The 24,848-nt window shown below is 40.7% G+C and overlaps 1 protein-coding gene across 2 annotated transcripts in view; it reads left to right on the forward strand.

The window, feature by feature from the left end:
• Positions 1-24,848, forward strand: part of LOC144593088 (putative Polycomb group protein ASXL3) — a 155,749-nt gene that overhangs the window by 113,787 nt on the left and 17,114 nt on the right. For both annotated transcript variants that reach the window (XM_078398528.1, XM_078398527.1), the window contains 2 exons: positions 884-1,047; positions 22,060-22,156. In XM_078398528.1, coding sequence (XP_078254654.1) covers positions 884-1,047; positions 22,060-22,156 — 261 coding nt within the window. The remainder of the gene's footprint in view (positions 1-883; positions 1,048-22,059; positions 22,157-24,848) is intronic.

The raw sequence follows: 24,848 nt of genomic DNA on the forward strand, positions 1-24,848 counted from the left end.
AATACTGACATACGATGTTACATTTATCGGAATGTGCCTTTTGGAGTTAGAATTCCCTTCCATTCCATCCGTAGTTTAGAGGGGCAGTGTTCAGAGATATTTCACCTGATATGCACTTAATGTTTAGTAAGGATGCAAGAAGCTTGTGACATCTCAGAGGGATAGTTGCAGTAACTCATGAGAGAGTGATAAACCTGGGCAGGTGTAGGTTGTTCCACAAAAGATAAATTTGGTCTTGCATGGTGAAATAAAGGAACTTTCTATTGTTCTTAAGGCCCACAACTATCTACCTGGGATTGCTTAATATGTTTTCCATTTTGTTTACTTGTCACTTTCATTTTATTAACGTTAAGAAAAATGCTTCATACATGTAATAATGTGCTAACAGCCTTTAGATTTTAGTGAGACCGTGCAGAAACAGGCCCTAAGGCACAGCGAGTCCACACCAGCCAGCGGACAATATCCTACACACTCGGTACAATTTATAATCTTTACCGAAGCCAATTAACCTACAAACCTGTATGTCTTTGGAGTGCGGGAAGAAAATGGAGCACCCGGAGAAAATTCACAGGGAAACCGTACAAACTCCGTACAGACAACACCCATAGTCAGGATTGATCCCATGTCTCTGGCATTGTAAGGCAGCAGCTCTACCGCTGCATCACAGTGCCGCCATCTTCGAAATCCTTCCTGCTTCTTCACCTGAAGGACAAGGCCAAAGAACTTCTCAGCAGGGTATTTGTCTTAACTTAAGGTGGTTAAATTAGGTATAACATTCCACAGGTCCATATGCCCATAGCTCCTGCTAAAGATCCATAACATATTACAACAAATGTGATGCAGTTGGCCATTTGGAATGACATCCTTGTATATCTTTAAACAGGACAGCTCAAACGGACAAGAGGAGAGGAAATCGACGTTGAGACCCCAGGCTCTATCCTGGTGAACACCAATCTGCGAGCTTTAATAAATAAGCATACATTTGCCTCTCTACCACATCATTTTCAACAACAGCTCCTTATTTTACTACCAGAAGTAGACAGGCAGGTAAGCAGAGTTTAAATGACTCTTTTATGATGTGTTAACTATGTATTATGTCTCATAATACAGGTAGGAAAACAATGATTAAATAGTTTTTCTCTTATGAACTGAAAAGCTGCACGTATGCTTTATCAATTGGCCAGAGCTGAAACCCAGGTGAGACAGTGCATTATTCAGAAAACTATATATAAAATAGGCAAGGTATAAGGACACTCAATAATCTATTTCAATTAAGAACATTACTATGGAGACTGCACTATTTTACTCTGTCGCCTCCATCTGAATATTTAAACTAGGTACCAAACTTGAGGTAAATTGTAAGAACAGTATAAGTGCTTCTTATGATTTTAAGGTCAGCAAACCTTTCAGTATTCATGTCACCATCAAATTAACAGCTTCTTCTGGAGTATGCTCAAGCAAAGTCAACCTGGAAATCCAGAATTGCTCTCAGTGATATACTATTCATTCTCGATGTGCTGTTGACGTTCCTGCAGAAATTGCTGAATTAGAACCTGGAACAGCACAGCACGGGAATAGGCCCTTTGGCCCACAATGTCAGTGCTAAAGGTGATGTCAAGATAAACTAATCTCATCTGCTTGCACATGATCCATATCCCTCTGTCCCCCGCATATATATGTTCATAATAACCAACTTTTTTCACACCCCTTGAAATCCTTGAAAATGTGGAATATTTCTGATCCACATAATTTGAGATTCTACAAGGAACCTATATTTATGAATGGAGACACAAGGAACTGCTGATGCTGGTTAACAAAATAAATACAAAGTGCTGGAGTAACTCAGCAGGTCAGGCAGCATCTCTGTAGGACAATGATATGTGACGTTTAGGATCGGGACCCTTCCTTAGGGTGAAGAAGATCTCACCTGTCCATGTCCTCCAGAGGCACTGGCTGACTCACTGAATTACTCCAGCAATTTGTTTTAGTTTGTGTGTTTTTTTATATTGATAAATGGAATCGATATTTAAATCATATAATCATCGTATGATTTAGGTCAATAAAAGTTACAATTTCTAACATACTTTTATTTGCATGTCCCTCCATCGCATAAGATATTTTTAATTTATTTAACAATGAGAGATTTTTAGTCTGCTGGCAATAAAAACCTTTCATTATGAACAGGTGCTCAGCCTGCTTGATGTCATCACAGCATGTCAAACACATGCTGCATCTGAAGACTGACAGACCTTGCATTATCAAAGGGGAAGTCTATGCCACGCTCACTAAGTCTTTGTTGGCAGCTTTCACTGAACACTGCAGTGAAGGCTGCAATAAATGTGAAATCTAGGCCCCAGCATTTATTGAAACTACTTTTCTATATCGTCAAAATAAATAATTCTGCTACCCTTCTCCAACTTTGCTACAATAAAAATGGCTTTAAAAAAAACAGATTTTATTATCTTCAATATAAATCTATTGATTCCCCAGATTTTCCAACCTCTGACCCCAGGGTGCCAGTTGTTGTGGCTGTGTGATAATTATTAAAACCAGCCAGTCAACATGCAATGTCATTATCAAAGATACTAGAGGAGCAAGATGAACCACTCTGTCGAAATTGCCTATACTGAAGTGTAGTGCGCAAAGGAGTGGAACATCTGCCATTTTAGTAGGCAAAACCCGTCGTTCGCTATGCCTCTCGTAGTGTAATCAGTACTTTGGGGTAACAGTATGCGATGATACCATAAAAATGCAGAATATATCTCATCTGTCAATTCACAGATTTTTGTTATTTTTCTTCTAAAATGTTTCTGCAAGTTTCTGCCTACTAAAATGGCGCCATGACATACTACAGTTTTTAGGGTTGAGTGGTCTATCTTGCTCTGCTCTATTATCTTTGGTCATTGTTTTGATCACTTGTACCAACTCACCTCTTCAAAAGATTCCTCAATCCTTTTTCGTTTTAGTTTAGTTTTGTTTAGTTTAGAGATACATTGTGGAAACGGGCCCTTCGGACCATCGAGTCCACACTGACCAGCAATCACCCGTTTTAAAAATACCTAATGACTTGTCTTCCACTGCCATCATGTGTTAATGAATTACACAGATTCACCAGCCACTGGCTGAAGAAATTCCTCCTCAACTTCTTTCTAAAGGTACGTCCTTTTCTGAGGCTAGGCCTTCTGGCCCTGGATTCTTTCACTATTCAGTAAGTTTCTATGAAACTTCTTCTAAACTCCAGTAATTACAGGACCAGTGCTGTCAAACACTCATCAGACGTTAACCCAATCATCTCAGGATCATTCTTGTTAACCGCTTTTGGACCCTCTTCAACAGCAGTACATCCCTTCTCAGATATAGGGCCCAAAACTGCTCATAATACTCCAAATGTGGTCTGACCAGTGCCTTATAAAGCCTCAGCACTCCAACCCTGCGCTGGCGCTACAAGGCTGTGGCTCTACCCGCTGCGCCACATTGCGGCTGTGAATGAGCTGGGAAACATTCACTTTACTTTAAACTTTAGAGGTACAGCTTGGAAACAGGCCCTTCAGCCCACCAAGTCCGCACCGACCAGCGATCACCGGTGCACTAGCACAATGCTACACACCAGGGACAATTTATAGAATCTAATAAACCTACAAACCCGCACTCTGGAGTACAGGATTTAATCTGATATCTTTATGTTCTAGCTTTGAAAAACAACACTAATGACGCAACAATCCATGACATTCACCCCATATCTTCCCTATCTCTAACCAGCTGCACAAACTTCAATGCCATCTTGCAAGAGCCATGTAAATTTAGATCCTGAAATCACAGAATGTGCAAGGTATAATCAGTTACATTGTAATATCTGAAAGACAGACATGTTAGTCTTTTGACCCATTAATATACTTTAGTCCAACAGCCTTGTTTGATGGATTATTCAACAACTCAAACTACAAGTTGTCCAGAAATAAGCCCTGCATTATTGGTAGTGTTTCTTTCTGTGTGTCATTGTTTTCAGTTCTGTATTATCAAGTCAGATCAAACCTAAAGTCAACCTGTGATATATCACAAAGTAAAATATTTATTATGGTAGCATACATACTGTACTGCTTCAGTACAAACATTGGAATAAAATCTTTTATCTGCAATAACATTTAATCTAGTTACATGATTTATATTTGTTGGTGTGAACTATTCTTTACCAAAGGTGTTTCCTTGTCATCAAAAAGAACACAAGAATTTCAGATTTATAACATTTTTATAATTATTTAATTAACAGTAATACTTAATCAATTTGTGATTTGAAATGGAGTTTAGGACGCTGGGAATCATAATTTTGATTGCTCATTTCAAGAATCAAGTAGTGTAGATTAGACCCAACCAGCATTTGAAGTTCTTTCCTACACCTTTAGACCCAACCAGAATAGCATCATAAAAGCAGAAGCACCAACATTTTGACCACATTTGCCTCTTACATTCCTGTCATAGAGCAAAGAACTGCTATGAAATCATAAGGTCATAAGGGATAGGAGTAGAATTAGACCATTCGGCCCATCAAGTCACCTCCGCCATTCAATCATGGCTGATCTAACCCCATTCTCCTGCCTTATCCCCATAATCTCTGACACCTGTACCAATCAAGAATCTAATGCTGCCTTAAAAATATCCACTGATGGCCTCCATAACCTTCTGTGGCAAAGAATTCCTCAGATTCACCACCCTCTGACTAAATAAATTTCTCCTCATCTCCTTCTTAAAAGAACGTCCTTTAATTCTGAGGCTGACCTCTAGTCCTAGACTCTCCCACTAGTGGAAGCATCATTTCCACATCCATTCTATCCAAGCCTTTCCAGGTAAGTATCAGATTATGACTTTGTGTAGTACATTTGCTACCCAAGATGCTGCTTTCAATATAGAAATAGAAAAATAGGTGCAGGAGTAGGCCATTCGACCCTTCGAGCCAGCACCGCCATTCAATATGATCATGGCTGATCATCTAAAATCAGTACCCCGTTCCTGCTTTTTCCCCATATCCCTTGATTCCTTTAGCACTAAGAGCTAAATCTAATTCCCTCTTCAAATCTGCTGCTTTTTGGTTAATGTATTAAACCATTGAGCTGATCTGAATTTCCAAGTGATCTTAAAAAGTTTAATGAAGAGCATAATCCAGGTTAGTGTTAATTTACTGATTAATATCACTAACACAGATTACCTTGCGGTTTATTTCATTGGTAACCATAAAGTTTTCCTCCACAAACAAAGAGGTCCTACCTTCAACTCTGAGTTTTTTAGAGGTTCTCATCCAGAGTCCATTTAGTTTGTAAGCCATAGCTCCAATTCATGCTCATGCACTTCTTGACATCAATCAGAAGGAAACAATTGGAGCCTGCATCCGGAAAAGCTGAAGTTGGGAAATACAAGCACAAGTTTGGGTGTATACGCAAGCACGTCCATGTGTGCACACAGGCAAGGTCATGTATGCACAGGTGCATGGTCATGTACTCATAGGCACAAGGTCATGTGCACACAGGATCAAGTTCATGGGCACACAGCCAAAAGGTCATATATACACAGACATAAGTTCAAGTGCACACAGATATACAGTCATGAGCATATTCAGGAATAGGTTTGAATATATGTGCCCAGAGACGAGCTTGAATATGGATATTTTGGGACCACATGCACACTTGGGCATGCGTTCGAGCCCCTACACGTTGGCAAAATGTCAAGTGCACCAACACAAACATAGGTTTTGTTGCGCAAGCATGAGTTTGCTTACACACACAGGGACAGTAATATGTTTGCACCCAACCTTCTACCCTTATTTACTTAACTGAACACATACCTATGTGTTGGTCCCTGAACTAATGTGCACGAGTGGGCATGAGTTCAGAGACACACAAATAGGTATGTGTTTCGTTAAGTACACAGAGATACAAAGTGAGGGGCACACATATGGACATAAATTTATTTTCCTTTCTTTGTTTTAAGCAATGTTTCTGTCCAGGAAAGCATGTACTGTCTGGTTCCCTCCTTTATCTATCAACACTTCTTCCAGTCTAGGAGGAAGTCAGTGAATTCTGCTGCTGATAATTACATTTTGTTGTTTATCAAAGTCATAAATCTTGCTCCAAATCCCAGAAGTACAGAAAGTAGTGGATCTGTAAATGCATTTTCAAATTTTGCAAAGTTATGAAAAACATTTGTCTTTCATTAACTGATGGTTATTCCATGCTTGTTTATCCTGAAAACTCGGATTTTGTGATTCTGTAATATTACTATGACTTAGTTCTTGGAAAATAAATTACTGTTGGTTGAAATTCTAGTAGAATAGAAAAAGTCTATAGCATCATAAAAATAGAAAGATATTTCCCTACTGGTCACTGAATAAATAAGAACAATTTTACAAAAACACATTTCAACCGCAGTTCCATGGCTCCTGAGAAAACAAATGTAAATTTAAAGAATTTTCCTGTTATTTTCTGCCTTGAACTTTCTGATATTGATTTAGTTTCAGTATAAAAACATGTTTCATGAATACAAATGTAATTCTTATTTTATCAGCAGTAGAATATGCAAGATTATTGTATATAACACATGTAGCTAACTGGAAAAGGAAGAAAGAAATGGATTAGGGTGCATTTATGCAAAGGATAATAAAGATGGATTTTTAGGTGATAAAAAGGAACTGCAGATGCTGCTTTATACCAAAGACAGACACAAAATGCTGGAGTAACTCAGCAGGTCAGGCAGCATCTCTGGAGAAAATAAGCCCTGACCTGAAACGTTACTTATCCATTTTCTCCAGAGATGCTGCCTGACCCACTGAATTACTCCAGCATTTTGTCTCTCTGGATTTTTAGGTGATGGGCATCGTGGAATCTGGTAGAATTGGGCCAAGAAACCTAGGTTTTTGCCTAATGCATAGATAATAAATTCAATCGGCTAATTTTATTTGCTTAAAATAATTTCTGAGATTTGCTTAAGTAAAAGACAGAGGATGCCAGAAGTCTAAAATAAATAAAAATAGAAAATAATGGAAATACTCGACTTGTCAGGCACATCAGTGGAAAAAAAAGAACTACCCTTTCATCAGAATTGGCAGGTGTAAACAGGTATTCTTACTTATGATGAAAGATGTTCATTCTAACCTATTTATTCAATTGTTCCCTCCATTGATACTGCCTTATTTGTTTAGTGTTCCCAGCTTTTATATCTGAAGTCACTTTCAATGTTTTAAGTAGGAAATATACCCCGAGTACTTGGCATTCCCATTAAGATACATTGCAATTTACATTCAAAAAGTAATGCTTCTCATTCAGACAAAAGATGTTTAAAATTTTGCATTGTCCCTGTAAAAAACTGGAGACGGTGAAGGAGAGATTTGGAATTTTGAATCAGGATCAGGTAAAAAAAAAAAAGAGAAGTATTTTAGGGCAATTAAAAATAGAAGGAAAAGAAGCAAAGCAAGGAAATTTGGGGAGACAGCTCCAGGGTTTCGGCACATGGCAGCATGCAAAACAGCAAGTCGGTCAGTGTTAAAATATCTAAAGTACTCAAAGTAGTCGCAGCAGAACATTTAAGTGCAAAGACAAAGATGTTGAAGTAAATTTGAGCAACAAAATAGCTCATGAAGCCTGCCAAGTTCCTTGGTGATAAGTGAGTTGTCATTTATGACAAGCGAAAACCGCAAGGCAAACATTGGAAAGACCAATGTGGTGGAAAAAGATACAAAGGCAAAGTTCAAGAGGCATTTAGACAGATGCATGAACAGGCAGGAAATGGAATCAACATGCAAGGAGATTGCATGTTGATACATCGGGATGAAGATAGGCACAGATTTCAAGGGCCGAAGGGCCTGCGCTGTACTGCTCTGTGTTCACTTGGTAGAAGTTCTGCTACTGAAGGCTGTGGGCTGGAGCTTCAGGCTAGAGATTAGAACACACAAATGTCCTCTGACATGTTAGTGATTGGTACCGTACTGTCAGAAATGTTGTGCATCCAATTAACCCTGGTCATTTTAATAGGTTTCCACAGAAACGTCCAAAAGCCCTCTAGACCCCCTATCTACCTGTGATGGCACTTTCAAAGAACTATGTACCTGTGCTCCTAGATTGCCCTGCACTACAACACTACCCAGGGCCATCATTCACTGTGAAAGTCCTACCCTGGTTTGACTTCCCAAAATGCAACATTTGGCACTTGTCTACATTAAACGCCATTAACCACTCCGTAACCCACTTACCCAGCTTTATAACCATCTTCGCCATCTATAGATACTATCCACTTCAGTATCATCTGCAAATTTACTAATCATGCCTTCTACATTCTCATCCTAATTGTTGACATAAACCACAAACAGCAAAGGGCCCAGCACCAATCCCTAAGGCACACCATTAGTCACAGGCCTCCATTTTAAAAACACAACCTTTCACCATCACCTTCTAATTCCTTCCATGAAGTTAATTCTCTAGCTCTCCTCAGATTCCATGCAATCTAACCTTCCAAAGCAGCCTACCATGTGGAACCTCATCATATGACTTGCTTAAATCCATATAGACATTATCTACAGCTTTACCCTCGTCAGCCTTTTTGGTGACATCTTCAAAAAACTCAAATCAGATTCACCAGACACGATCTCCCACCTAAAAAACCTTGTTAATTATCCCTAATCACCCCTATCTTTCCAAATGCATATATATCTTATTCTTCAGAATACTCTCCAGTAACTTGCCTAACACAGATATAAGACTCATTGGTCCAAAGTTTCCTTGTGTTCCTTCTTAAATAGAGGCAAAGAGTTGTGTAAGAAACTTATTGTGTAAGAAGGAACTGCAGATGCTGGTTTAAACCGACCATAGACACAAAAAGCAGGAGTAACTCAGCGGAACAGGTAGCATCTCTGGAGAGAAGGAATGGGTGACGTTTCGGGTCGAGACTCTTCTTCAGACTGGTAGGGGATAAGGGAAACGAGAGATATAGACGGTGATGTGGAGAGATAAAGAACAATGAATGAAAGATATGCAAAAAAGTAACGATGATAAAGGAAACAGGCCATTGTTAGTTGTTTCTAGGGTGAAAATGAGAAGCTAGTGCAACTTGGGTGGGGGAGGAATAGAGAGGGAATGCCGGGGCTACCTGAAGTGAGAGAAATCAATATTCATACCACTGGGCTGTAAGCTGCCCAAGCGAAATATAAGACGCTGTTCCTTCAATTTGCGTTTAGCCTCACTGACAATGGAGGAGACCGAGGACAGAAAGGTCTGTGTAGGAATGGGAAGGAGAATTAAAGTGTCCAGCAACCGGGAGATCAGGTTGATTCATGCAGGCTGAGTGAAGGTGTTCCGCGAAACGATCGCCCAGTTTGCATTTGGTCTCACCGATGTATATGATTCCACATCTTGAACAATGGATACAGTAGATGAGGTTGGAGGAGGTGCAAGTGAACCTCTGCCTAACCTGAAAGGATTGTCGGGGGTCCCTGGACAGAGTAGAGGGAGCAGGTATAGCGACAGGTGTTGCATCTTCTGCGGTTGCATGGAAAGGTACCTGGGGAGGGGGTGGTTTGGGTGGGAAGGGATGAGTCAACCAAAGAGTTGCGGAGGGAACGGTCTCTGCGGAAGGCGGAAAGGGGTGGAGAAAGGAAGGCAGAACGGGAAAATGTGGCTAGTGGTGGGATTCCGTTGGAGGTGGCGGAGGATTATGTGTTGTATGCGACGACTGATGGGGTGGAAGGTAAGGACTAGGGGGACTCTGTCTCTGTTGCAACTAGGGGGAGAGGGAGCAAGGGTGGAGCTGCGGGGTACCAAGGAGACATGAGTGAGGCCCTCATCTGTGATGGGAGAGGGGAACCTCCGTTCCCTAAAGAATGAGGGCATCTCGCATTTGCCTCCAAACATTTTATCCTTGAAACCTAATTATTTACCTCAATAGCAAAAATAATCAAATTCCAAAAAGGTTTTGCAGAAGGTTCAGCACAATTACCAGCTGGAATCTGCTGTAACTTTAATGGAGACATAATTCATAAACTTATTTTAATTATGTAACTTTTCAAATCACAGGAATCTAACCTTTTTCTTTGAACAATTTGGAGAAAGCAGAAAACCTTTTCTGTATCCCCAAGTCAATTCCAGAAACCCCAAATATAAAATCCAAATAAAAGTAAGCATAGATTTCTCCACTGGCTAGTGTTTAGTAATTTAAGCAGCAACCCTCAAAGAACTGCTGAAATAAACATCCAGAAAAATATCATCTTTAATTTATCGGGGGTTCCAAAATGCTCTTTCTAATCCAATGAAAACTTCTTATCGTCATCTATATTTTCAAATGATCAATCAAATTTTCAGAGAGGGGACTCCATGTAAATTAACCCTAAAGACTCAGGCCTGTAATGGAATGCCAAACAATTTCAAATCTGTTTTGTCTCTGCAATTTGTTTCTTTATATCTCATTTATTTTCACTCGGAAAGGCATGGACTGTTTGGGAAGTGTCAAGATGGTTCTGTGCAGGGGTCATCATGTCTTGTAAATCAGATTCTCTTTTGGAGAAGGTCAGTAAGAAAACTGAAGGTGAAGCAGTAGACACAGTTTACAGCAATTTTAGTAAGGTTTTTGACAAGGTCCCACAAGGTGGAGAAACTGCACATGCTGGTTTATAAAATAAGACCCAATGTGCTGGAGTAACTCAGCGGGTCAAGGCAGCATCCCTGGAGAACATGGAAAGGTGACATTTTGGCCTGGGACCCTTCTTCAGACTGCACTTAGTGTCCCACAAGGTAGGCTGATCTGAGGCATGTTGGGAGACTCGTTCCAAAATTGGCTCAGTTTTGACAGGCAAAGGGTGATGGTGGATGGATGTTTTTGTGACTTTGTAACAATAGGCATTCTGCAGGGATCAATACCTAACCCTTGTTGTTTGTAATATATATGAATTACTCATATAAAAATGTAGGTGATTTGATTAGTATGTTTCCAGATGACACATAATTTGTCAGAGCCGTAGATAACGAAGAAGGTTGTCTGAGGGTACAGCCGGATCTAGATCTGTTGGAAACTTGAATGGAGCGGCGGCAAAGTGATTTTTTTAAGTCAAATTCTGGTTGGTTATCTTGAGTAATTGTCATGGACCTTGGGAATGTAGATCTACAGCGGGACATTAGGGTGCAAGTCCATAGACTTTTACAACATAGAAACAGGCCCTTTGGCCCAACTTGTCCATTCTGACCAGGATATCCCATCTACACTAGTCCCACCTGCCCGCATTTGGCCCATAGCTCCTTAAAAGTTATTACAGGTGGATGGGGTAGTGAAATTTTTATTTTGTATTCTTGCCTTCATAGGCAAAGGAAATGATTAGAGAGGTTGGATGTACTGTTGAGCTATATAAAACTGGTTTGACCACACTTGAAGTATTGTGTACAGTTCTGATTGCCACATTTTAGGAAGTTTGTGGTAGGAATAGAGAGTGAAAAGAGATTCACCAGGATATTGCATGGAATGAAGGACTATAGCTATAAAGAGATATTGGATAGGTTGCGTTTATTCTTGCTGGAAGTTAGGAGACTGGGTTGCCCTTATAGAGGTTGACCTTAGAGGTTTATAGAATTGTATGATAGGTAATCAGAATCTTTCTCTTAGGCAGATGAAAATAGAACTAGAGGGCACAGATGAGAATGGAGTAATCAAAATAAATCTGATGGATCATTTTATATACAGAGGATTGTGATTATCTGGAATGAGCCGCTAAAGGAAGTGGAGGTAGATACAATTACTGTTACAATACATTTGATCAGGTAGTGGGATAGTAATGGAAGAAAGGGATATGGGCCAAATGCAGGCAATTAGGTCGAGCATAGTCGCGCATCAATGAGGTGGATCAAAATGGCCTGTTTCTGGGCCGTATGGTTCTATGAATCTATGATATATTAAGGATACATCTTTCAATTATGACCACTAGTAGAACATAGCACATAAAAGAACCTGGCTATTAGGAGACTCAAGATCCCTTGTCTAGCACAGGAAAATGATATCTGTGGAAATTCAATTCTGTATCCAAATCTGTAGAAATCCACACCAGAACTATGTTCTGAAGATAGGCACAAAATGCTGGAGTAAATCAGCAGGACAGGCAGCGTCTCTGGATATAAGGAATGGGTGACGTTTCGGGTCAAAACCCTTCAGTGTAGAATGTAAAGTTACATTTAGCTATGTTTTTTTCCAGAAAGAAGGACCCCCCTGCAAAAAAATGCCAAGGGAGGCATTAAAAATATCTATGCATCCCAGTCGGATTCTGAACAGAATTATTTTAATATCGTTAATCACAAATGTTTCCAAGAATTATCCCAGGAATGAGTAGGTTAATAGTCAGAGGATGTTGAATCTGTGGAATTCTTTGCCACAGAAGGCTTTGGAGGCCAAGTCAGTGGATATTTTTAGAGATAGAGTCAGAGATAGATAGATTCTTAATTGGTACAAGTGTCAGAGGTTATGGGGAGAAGGCAGGAGAATGGGGTTAGGAGGGAGAGATAGAGCAGCCATGATTGAATGGCGGAGTAGACTTGATGGGCCGAATGGCCTAATTTTACTTGTTGAGATCAGGATGGAAAATACATTCATTTACCATATCTCAAAGTTTGTGCATATAATGGAAGGAGAGAAAAACAATGCTGAACATATGAAAATGCCAGGTAGCAAATGCCAGAATGTCTTTTTGGTTTTGCTATGCAATCATGATCCCAAATGCATCCCTAATGTTTCAGATATGCCATACAGATCAAAACAATGTAACCCCTGGGATAATTGCGAGATTGAAGGCTTTGGATCAATAGACCGCTCTTCCTCCGTCCATGCACTGCCTACTTATGTGGAGCTGTTATTTGGGGGCAACAAGTCCTTCTACGGGGACATCATATTACTGTGCTTTTCTAGTCATTCGCTGCTCCATACTTCCAACTACTCAAACTGTAATCGCAGTTTCTATACCTTCTCAAAGTCCAACTTCAATAGCCATTACTGCTCGGGGATGTGGTGGAGATATAGCTTACGCACACGCCACACTCTAAGATAGCAAAAATGAATCTTCCAAACGCTGTTTCTTGATTAATTGGTCTTTATTAAGGTAGCACAAATCAAAAGAATAATTCGTAGCTTATCGTTCTTATCAACTGTTTCCTCTTCAAACAACACAGTCGTTACCGTGTGGATATAAGACTAACTGGTCTATAATTTCCCGTTTTCTCTCTCCCTCCTTTCTTAAAAAGTGGGACAACATTAGCTACCCTCCATCCACAGTAACTGATCCTGAATCTAGATGCAGGAGATTGTTCCCGATGTTGGGGAAGTCCAGAACAAGGGGTCACAGTTTAAGGATAAGGGGGAAGTCTTTTAGGACCGAGATGAGAAAGGTTTTTTTCACACAGTGAGTGGTGAATCTGTGGAATTCTCTGCCACAGAAGGTAGTTGAGGCCAGTTCATTGGCTATATTTAAGAGGGAGTTAGATGTGGCCCTTGTGGCTAAAGGGATCAGGGGGTATGGAGAGAAGTGAGGTACAGGATACTGAGTTGGATGATCAGCCATGATCATATTGAATGGCGGTGCGGGCTCGAAGGGCCGAATGGCCTACTCCTGCACCTATTTTCTATGTTTCTATGTTACCGTGTGGTCGTTACCGTGTGGTAAAAAACTGTTTTCTCTCCATCCTCCAAGGCTAAACTGACCTCCAATCTCTGTGGCTACTCTAGCCTCCTCAGATGTAGACACGCCCCTCTTCGTATCAAATCCCACCTTCCAAATTATAAACAAATAGAAACTAGAAATATTAAATAAAGTCATAATATAATAACGGTAACTAATTTAAGCGTAAATGGCTCCTACACAAACATTTATCTTTCAAAACAGCATTTAAATCCCTTCAACGGCGCCAATATATTACCCAAACAGTGGGCTTCAATCATGTATAACATTTGATCTGAGAACTCACTGATTCTTCATTTTGATTTTAACTTAAAAACAGTATTATAAGATAAACACCATTCCAACTGCTTGTTGAAAGACTGCTTGTATTATGCATGCCATACAAGCTTCATCTTGACAATTTCAATTTATGATAAATGTTGTCATTTGGCAAAGATTTCCCTGTTGTTTCCAAATCCACAGTGACTGTATTTTCTTCAGAGAAACATTGTTGGAATATTAAAATGCTCTAGCTGGATTTTCATCTTAAAGCCATTTAAAAGCCTTGACATTCTTTCATGTAGTACATTTTTTTCACGTTGTTCAAAGGAATTTAATCAAAAAGCCCAAGCCTTCTCTACAATGTCCTCATACATAGTCAGTTTGATTCTGGGTCCACCAGGCATACAGTGTGGTCTTCCAGATATGCACAGTGACTTTAAACAGTGTTCAGCAAATGCTTTGGTGTCAGTTTTTCAGATGTAAGGCCTGTAAACAACATGTGGCAGTAATGAAAGACTAAGCCTTCGTAAGTCAATTCAAGTTGAGTTTATTGTAATATGCACAAGTACGGAGAGGTGCAAGTACAATGACAATTTTTTCTTGGAGCAGCATCACAGGACATAGTCTCAGACAACACAGTAAAACAAATTTATACATCAATCACACACTTCAACTCTGCAGTACAGTAAAAAGAAAAACAAGACATTAGTGCAACACACGATTAGAAAAACAAGTCCATGGTAGTGCAAGAGGTGGTCCACAGTGTGTAAGAAAGAACTGCAGATGGTTTAACTGGTTTAAACCGAAGATAGACACAAAACTTACCGTTCTGGGGAGTCCAAGAGGAGGGGGACCGGTGGAGATGGGAGAAAGGGTCATCACTGGGTGGCGAAGACTCCTTCCCATAGAAAAAGGCACAGAGGCTGAGGCGACGGATAAAAAGCTCTACGTCGTGATGGACCCGGAACTCATTGAGGTGGGGGCAAAGGGGAATGAAGGTGAGGCCTCTGTTGAGGATAGACCGTTCCATATCAGAAAGGGGGAGGTCAGGAGGGATGGTGAAGCCATGACAAGGGTGGGGGTGGAGGAGGGCCGGGGAGTGGACAAAGGCCGAGGCGAGATCTGGTTAGGGGATTTATTCACAAAATGCTGGAGTAACTCAGCAGGTCAGGCAGCATCTCGGGAGAGAAGGAATGGGTGACGTTTCGGGTCAGGACCCTTCTGCTGAGTCTGAAGAAGGGTCTCGACCCGAAACGCCACCCATTCCTTCTCTCCCAAGATGCTGCCTGACCTGCTGAGTTAGTCCAGCATTTTGAGAATAAATCGATTTGTACCAGCATCTGCAGTTATTTTCTTATACTACTGGTTAGGGGATGGTGGTTGTTCAGAGAGGAGCGGGGCATGAGGACTATTGTATGCGTGGGGTGTGGTCAGGGTAACCTGGTTAAAAGAGGGGGAAGGGGAAGACCCATCCCTACTGAGGAGGGGGGAGCAGTAGGACCCAGCAGAGTAAGACCATGTGCTGCTGCATCGTGGAGGCTCTGGGCCTGGTGCTGAGTCTGGATCTCGGGTGAGGCGGTGGCTCCGGCCCACTGGTGAGTGGTGGAGGGGCAAGGGTCGGCGGGGTCGCTAATGGAGGCCCGTGGGGGACTGGAGTAAAGATACGGGTCGGCCGCAGCAGCATCGGTGGCCCCAGGGAGACAGTGAAGGTTGGTGGCAGCGGCGGTGATGGTCCATAAGAGGTGATGAAAGTCAGCGACAACAGTGGTGGCCCCAGGCATGCGGTGAGAGTCGGCGGCCGCAGCAGTTTTGGTGGTCCGGGCCTGGGATCGGCCGGGAAGATAGTGAAGGTCGGAGAGGTGGTGGATGTTGGTGCTGCTCCTCGTGGTGGCAACCTCGGCCTCGTGGTTGTCGGGCAGGCGACGCGGTTCAAGCGGATGGGCCACAGGCCTGCGGGCGGTCGAGTCGAGGAGTGTGGGTGGAGGGACCAGTCTGGAGGCGGGCAAGCTTGTGATCCTTGGTAAAGTCCTGGAAGATGAGGAAGCGTTTGTTGAGGGCATGGATCTGGCATTGAATGAAGTACAGTTGGGGTCCATTGCAGGTGTAGGTGAGTGAGGCCCGGAGCTGCGGGAGAGTCAGAGCGAGGGCCTGCTGGTGCGGGCGCATCGCAGCCAGTGTAAAACGCAGGACACGGATGGAGAACTGCTGCGAAGAGCGGCAGATTGGCTGTCGGTATCTGTAATCTGGGTTGGGTCCGAACTGGGATGTCTGGAATCGCAGCTGGAATCCACGAGGTAGAAGCACCGAGAAAACACACATGGCTGTGGTAGCGAGTCTGGGTTAAAACGTGGTCGGAGAGCAGGAGGAATCACAGAGGCGGAGCAGCGAGAGAGGATGTTGCAGAACTCTCGTTGGAGAGAGGAGGAGAACCTCTTCAAAGTAGACATACCTTGAGGAGACCTTACAGTGGAGCAGACGAAATGTGTAAGAAGAAACTGCAGATGCTGGTTTAAATCGAAGATAGACACAAAAGGCTGGAGTAACTCAGCGGGACAGGCAGCATCTCTGGAGAGAAGGAATGGGTGACGTTTCGGGTCAAGACCCTTCAGACTGGTTGGGGAATAGGGAAACGAGAGATATAGACGGTGATGTGGAGAGATAAAGAACAATGAATGAAAGATATGCAAAAAAGTAACGATGATAAAGGAAACAGGCCATTGTAAGTTGTTTGTAGGGTGAAAATGAGAAGCTAGTGTGACTTGCGTGGGGGAGGGATAGAGAGGGAGGGAATGCCAGAGCTACCTGAAGTGAGAGAAATCAAAAGTCATACCACTGGGCTGTAAGCTGCCCAAAGCGAAATATGAGATGCTGTTCCTCCAATTTGCATTTAGCCTCACTCTGACAATGGAGGAGACTGAGGACAGAAAGTGTAGGAATGGGAAGGAGAGTTAAGGTGCCAAGCAACCGGGAGATTAGGTTGATTCACGCAGGCTGAGCGAAGGTGTTCCGCGAAACGATCGCCCATTCTGCGTTTGGTCTCGCCGATGTATATGGGTCCACAGCTTGAACAACAGATACAGTAGAAGAGGTTGGTGGAGGTGCAAGTGAACCATAACGCATATGGTCCGTAGTGTTCTTTCGCCGAGTTAAGATTAGGGATTAGATGCAGATCAGTTCAAGAACTTGATAGTTATAGAAAGTAGTTGTCCCTGAACCTGGTGGTGTGAGACTTCAGACATCTGTATCTCCTGTCTGACAGTAGCAGTAGCAGTCCCCGGTTTGAGGATGGGGGGAAATGGTGGAATCCTTGATGACAGGTGCCTCCTCATTTAGATGCTTTCAGTGGTGAGAAGGGCTGTGGCTGTACAGTACTGAACAGTAGTCTTTGTCACGATGAAGAGAGGAAGCATAATGCTTATCAATTTGAAAATGAAGCAAATAAATTAATTTCCATTGATAGACTGTGACAGACCAACAAGACTTTGTTAGACTTCACTAAATCTCATAATTCTGTGAGTAACCAAGTAATTGAAAGACATACAGATACCTATAGACATGATGGGGAATCCTTTACAATAATAAACCATAATTTGTCCTACACCGAATCAAAGCCATAACTTAGTGTTATCTTCTCATTGAACATAATGACATTCATAAAGGGTAAATTTTGTCAATTTCAAAAATATGTAATATATATCTTTTGAAGCACATAAGATGGATATTTCAGATAAGTTATGCATTTTTATACATGATAAACTTAACCAACCAGAAAATCACCTCACTATCTATTATACCCGTAAATTCCAATCTATTCCAAAAAATGTCCAGGTCATAAGTAACAAATTAACCAAGTTTCTATAAGTTCTAATTTAGTACACAACTGAAGATGTGTCTGAATGGTAGCAACATTACCTAGTGGTCACCCCCAAGAACAACACCAGTCAATTGTAGTGCAAACCTTAGGGATTGTAACATCTAGTCCTACTAATCAATCTAATGCTGCTTTGATTGCCTTCCAATACAAACTAGACCTTCAGCGCTCTGTGCTGAGTTATGAATGAAGTTTAAAGCGTTCAGAAAAAATCTATTTCAGATTGTCTGGTAATCTTTCAGTTTATTGTTTTTCTTTTTTTCCCTGTTATCTGATCATTCTTTTGTAGCAATTGCCACAGTGCGGTATTTTTACACAAAAGCTGATAGAGAACAGCAATGAATTTTCCCTTGGGAATTTTCAAGGCTGAGAGAAGAGCAGGATCAATGAAAGATGCCAAACATTTCAAGTACACCAGCCACTGGTGATGTAGAGCCAAACGAACACTGACCTTCTTTTCTTTCCATGAATATTTGTCCGCTGCATCAACATGTATGTCCATATCATTTCCATATATTCAAGTAATATCCTATCTAGAGAGTTTTATTTCCACTCTCCTTATCACCGTCTATATCTCTCGTTTCCCTTTCACCTGTCTCTCAGTCTGAAGAAGGGTCTCGACCCGAAACTTCACCTATTCCTTTTCTCCAGAGATACGGCCTGACCTGCTGAGTTGCACCAGCTTTTTGTGTCTATCTTCGCTGTATTTTCAATTCTTGGCATAAATCCCCTGTTTATTATAATTGTCAAATCGCTTTCAAATCTAAATATCATTCAGCATGTATGTATAGCAAATGTGTGACTGCAGTGTTGGTAATGAAACAGTGTGATTCTAGTGCTTCCTTTTAGATTCTGATGTCATTGTAGAAATATGTAGCAGTGAAATCTTTTTTTGAGTGTCATGCTGCTAGGATTGACGTGACCGAATCTTCCTGCATTGGAATCTTGAGAAAGACCCGATACACATCATGGCTGTCCTTCAATTGTATGAGTAGCCAGGTCCATTATGATTTCTGGCATGTTGCTTGCATCAGATACACATATCTGATGAATTTACTATTTGAGAACAGGAGAAAGCGGTACAGGATCATGAAATAAAAACACAGAAAAATGGAAAGTCATCTCACTGGACTACATTTGTGTAGAGAGTAGTTTCATCAAAACTAGCCAGAGCTGATACAAACTGAAGAAGCTAGTTATTTGAAATGGTTGTCTTCAGTCTTAAGTCCAGAGGGTGATAAATGCCTTGTCAGGCGATGAGAAGCTATTCTTTGAGGATGGGGAGGGTGGGAAGTAATCATCGGTACTGTGTATTTGGCCCAAGGCAGGTCAGAATGGGAGTGAAATGGGGACTTAAGTGACAGGCAAATGGAAGCTCAGAGTCACTCTTGTGGTCTGAATGAGGTGTTCTGAAAAGTAGAGAGCCAGTTTGCATTTGGCTTATCCAAAGCAGAAGAGACTACAGCATTAATATGAACTGGAAAAAGTACAGTGAATCACTGCTTGCAATCCTTCCCATTTAGCGTTTTGCATTTGGTGTTCATTATGTGATCTCTGACAGCTAGTTCTGATGAAAGGTAAACAACTTGCACTTATAATTCCATTTCTCTCACAACTGATGCTTCTCGACTTTCTGAGCATTTACAATATTTCCTATTTTTGTTTAGATTTTCAGCATCTGCAGTTATTTTTGCTTTTCAAAGCAGAAGAAATTACCTGAGTGCTCTCTGACAATGAGGGATGGGGTCAAAAAAAGGTGTTTGATGACTGATGTACTGAAAGAAATAAAAAGTGCTGGCATTTGTGCTGCAGTTTTGATGACCTCACTACTGGCTCATTTTCAAGCATAGTTAGAGAATAATAGGTGAACAGATTGTAAACATCTTGCTACCCGTTATTGACAGGATGTATGAAGTGCTAGACGGACTTATTATACATTTCTTTGAATGAGAGAATTGAATGAGACTGGTGAAATTCTCATGTATACAAGTCTCCATTCCTTCATATCCCAGAAGTATGTTGAGAAATATAATTACAACATAGAAACATAGAAAATAGGTGCAGGAGTAGGCCACTCTGCCCTTCGAGCCAGCACCACCATTCAATATGATCATGGCTGATCCACCAAAATCAGTACCCCGTTCCGGCTTTTTCTCCATATCCCTTGATTCCCTTAGCCCTAAGAGCTAAATCTAACTCCCTCTTGAAAACATCCAGTAAATTGGCCTCTACTGCCTTCTGTGGCAGAGAATTCCACAGATTCACAACTCTCTGGGTGAAAAAGGTTTTCCTCATCTCAGTCCTAAATGGCCTACCCCTTATTCTTAAACTGTGACCCCTGGTTCTGGACTTCCCCCAACATCGGGAACATTTTTCCTGCATCTAAGAATTTTAGATGTTTCTCTAAGATCCCCTCTCATCCTTCTAAATTCCAGCGAATACAAGCCCAGTCGACCCATTCATTCATCATATGCCAGTCCTGCCACTCCGGGAATTAACCTGGTGAACCTACGCTTCACTCCCTCAATGGCAATAATGTCCTTCCTCAAATTAGGAGATCAAAATTACACACAATACTCCAGGTGCAGTCTCACCAGGGCCCTGTACAACGGCAGTAGGACCTCCTTGCTCCTAAACTCAAATCTTCTCAAGACTCATCCTCATGAATAGATCTCCTGTATAAATTACAAATTGCCTTACGACATCATGGAAGTTTCGAATTGTTAATTGTGAATGCATGCCCAAATATAAAAGTGTAATCTATATTTGGAATGATCATGTGGACACTGAAGTACACTACTTGGAAGATTTTACTCACCTGGCTGCCTGTAAAGTTATGTGTGAATAAATACTTTAAGGTTGTTTGGATGTTTGAACCCATGACTGCGTTCAGAATTCATCGTAAAATTTGAAAATATTTGGTGTGTAATTTTAATGTCTGTAAGTAATTACTAAACTATTAATCAAAGATTATAGTAGATTACCTTCTCCTTTGGCTGTGCCATTGAATGTTTTGTGTGCAGTTTCTATAGATGTGGAGACTTGAGAGGATGTGGAAGAGGTAGTGTATGGTCTATAGTGTATATAGATGCTGCCTGTCCCGCTGAGTTACTCCAGCATTTTGTGTCTATCTTTGTAAATAAATACCTTCGATTTGTGTCTATCTTTGGTTTAAACCAGCATCTACAGTTCCCTCCTACACAGGTAGTATGTGATATTTGCCCTGGATTGCTGTTGTTAACAGCCCTTCGCCTAATTTCAGAAAAGGGCACACAGCACCAGCAGAGATCCAGGCTGTACCTCGACTCACACCAATGTTACTTCCACTGAGAATAAAAGTTTCTTCCACTGAGAGAGAAGTGTCAAACATTTATGCTCACCCATCATTGTTAAATTGGGTTGCTCCTGGAAATGTACCTTGGCAATAGATTAATTACTTATAGTAAACATTCAAGAAAATAGTGTCAGTCTGTGGTGTCAGTCTGTGTGCTTCCAAAATTAAGTTTTATTAAAATAAATGGAACCAAAACTAGAAAATGAAATATAACACACAACCACTACTTTCTTGTCCACTGAATTTGCAGAGTGCACATCAGATATGCTCAAGGTAGAAACATTATGGCCATTGGATGTAATTTATACAGTTCTACAGAGCTAAATGGTTTCACTATGCCTAGGAATTTTTTTGACAAGTTATTTTGGAGGTGAAATGTGTAGGAAGGAACTGCAGACGCTGGTTTAAACCGAAGGTAGACACAAAATGCTGGAGTAACTCAGCGAGACAGGCAGCATCTCTGGAGAGAAGGAATGAATGGGTGACGTTTCGGGTCAAGACCCTTCTTTAGAATTCCTTCTCTCCAGAGATGTTGCCTGTCCCGCTGAGTTATTCCAGCATTTTTTGTCTATTTTGGGGGTGATGTTCAGTATTGATTTATACCTGAAGCAAATTCACCAGCTGCACTCTGTACGCCAAGTAAATTAATCTAATGTAGACACAAAATGCTGGAGTAACTCAGTGGGACAGGCAGCATCTCTGGAGAGAAGGAATGGGTGACGTTTCTGGTCGAGACCTTCCTTCTTCAGACTCCTATAGATTAATCTAATCGTGGCTGCCTGCTGCACACTGTGTGAGTATAGTTCTGTAAAAAATTAAAAACTTATGTTGAAAACTTGATTGATCAATAATTTTCTACGAAGTACAATTTATTTAATTCTGCCTCTGATGCTGCAATGATCTTATTTTCAGATTGGGTGCGATGGGGTTTCCCGCCTCAGTTCTTCAGCCCTGAATAATGAATTCTTTGCTTATGCGGCACAAGGTTGGAAGGAACGATTAGCAGAAGGTATAATTAATTCAATGATATGTCTAATTCATTAATGTACAAACAGAATTAGGAATGTTATGCTTTCCTCGAAGATGGATTGCAATGCATTGTATCTAATCTGTATGTTCATTTCTGCGATCTTTCTCAATATTTCTTCCTCCAAATAGTAAAAGTAATTGAGCATTTGTGGTATTGTTACTGTATCCCTCGTCATTCTTTAGCTAACAGGCAGGCAGCCAGACATCAAGGTGAATGAAAGAGGACCCCTGCTCACTGGTCTCATGAAGTGGAGCTTATACTGTATTCACAGCACTTCCAAGTAATGCTTGCAGGGTGCAAATGCCATTAAATTTCAGACACTCTGGTCAGTTAATGTGAATGTCACTGTAAGGTCTGCATTATCGTTCACTAAGCAGTTTATTGAGGACTCTTCACGAATGATCTCAAAATGAACATGGCCTCTGGTTGATTTCTGACCTATAATGATAACAGGATAGGGGGAAATCATTGCAGTATTCAACAAATCTTTCTTGAGAATAAATATCATTTGTAATTAATGCTGTGAAAAGTTGCATTGCAAAGCTTATTTTAACTTAACTGGCAGGTAATTATTCATTTTTACGGAATGGTGAAAAGATACACAATTATTGATTAAAACATCACTGAAGGAAAAATTGAAGTGATTTAGTTTCTAATGATGTCTGGGTAAACACTCAGAAAATTTTGGTTTTGGGGGCTTCAAATATATACTTTTCAAGTATATGTAATTCTGTTCTTTAAATGTAAAATGAAATATCCTGGTAAAGTTACAATTTGTATAATAGATAATTGCTTCAGTGTAACTTTACCGGCGTCTGTCCTCTGCTGGGTATTCTGGTAGCCCAGATTCTGATGCACTCATTACATAAAATGATTTATTAATAAAAATGGCTATTTTAAAAAAGAAATTGTATTTGAAAGGATGTTAAAAAGAACCCTACAACTGTATGAAGAGTCCATCCAAATCATATTCTTCTATCTTCTTGTTTAGATGATGTTCAACAAATTGAACTATTCCACTTTTGCATTTCAACAATTCTCTTGACGAGTAACTGGAAATTATGATTGATGCTCATAGTAGATTACTGATTAATTTCATGATACTTTTCCGTTCTTTATTTTATCAGAGGTCTTATCTATTTAAATACATAGTTAATACCCTTCATTAAAACAGTCTGGGGCATGCCTTTCAAACATGGTGGGGGTTAAGAAATTCTGGTTGACCCAAATAGGTCGGGTAAATGAATCTTACAGCAGGGCACTAAAGACGGGAGTAATGCCACAAAGAAAAGTAAGTGGTCTATCCAGGTCTTCATCAATGTTCAAAGAGCATGAATGTGATTGGAGAATCCTCACTGTAATACTGCAGTCATTTTTTGGAAAAATGAAAAGAACGGTCTGCCGTTCTCAAACATGGGACAGAATTCCATTCTCTCTTATTGCTTATCATTGGTGATCTTTGCATTTCAACATGGATACTAATCATTACAAAACAGGCCCATCAAAGTTGATTCACAATTTTTTTACTTAAACTAAAGATTACTCCCGAAACTAGGAATCGCAACTCACAACAAACAAGCAATCTACGTCATATATCATGATAGTTTACTGTGATTGAAAACTTACATTTTCTAAAAATAATTAGTAGTCATGACAATTCCAACCACTCTCTGTTTTGTTTACACGCCCTGGTAATGCAGCTGAGTACTGGGACTGAAGTATTCAATTTAAGCCATTTAATATATTCGCAAACAAACAACTGTCTCAAAGAAAGCTTTGGCATCTATCTATAAACAAAATAGTACTTCATGAAAGAGAAGTATTGGGCTCGCACAAAATATTCTTTGACAAAATGAATTTTAAATATTTTTGAATTTTAGCTGTAACTATATAACTTCAAGGATAACAACAACATGTTCTGCAAATAATGGAATCTTGTTGTATTCTGACTGTGTACCATGGAGATTGTTTGGAAGTTGGGCCTTTAAAATGAACACCACAGACTTTAAAAAAAATCAGCTTAGTTAATCCACAAGGTGAGAAATCATCTGTTTAATCAAGCATCTATTGAGCATATTTTTGGGGATGTGAGCATCACTGGCAGGGCTAACAGTTTCATCTTGCCTTTGAAATGGTGGTGGTGATATTCCCATAGTACGACTACGAGGGGATTTCCTGGATTGACGCACACTGCAAAACAGCATAGCAATAAAGTAATGGTAAATATATCCAAGTCAGGATGGAGGGAAACCTGCAAGTGATTGATTGTGTTGCAATGCATCTGTGTCCCTTGCCCTCGAGGTAGAGATTGCAGGATTGGGAGGTGTTGGTGACAGAGCAAGGGCAAGTAATTGCAGTGTGTTTTGTAGACTGTAGACAATTTTGTCCTGGCTGGTATTGAGCTACTTGAGCATTGTTGGAGCTGCTCTCTGCCAGGCATGTGGAAAGTATTCCTTCATGCTTCTGACTTGTGCAGAAAATGGAAATACTTCAATGAGTCACTTGCTGCAAGTTACCCAGCTTCTGAAATGTTGTTGTTGTCATGTTATTTATGGTTGAATTTCTGGTGAATGGCAACCACTGCAACCATCCCACACCAGCCCTTCACTGAATATTGATGGCAGGGGCTTGGCCATGATAATGCTATTGGATGTTACAAAAGAATTGTTAG

This window comes from Rhinoraja longicauda, chromosome 4 (assembly GCF_053455715.1).
Source record: "Rhinoraja longicauda isolate Sanriku21f chromosome 4, sRhiLon1.1, whole genome shotgun sequence".
Lineage (NCBI taxonomy): Eukaryota > Metazoa > Chordata > Chondrichthyes > Rajiformes > Arhynchobatidae > Rhinoraja > Rhinoraja longicauda.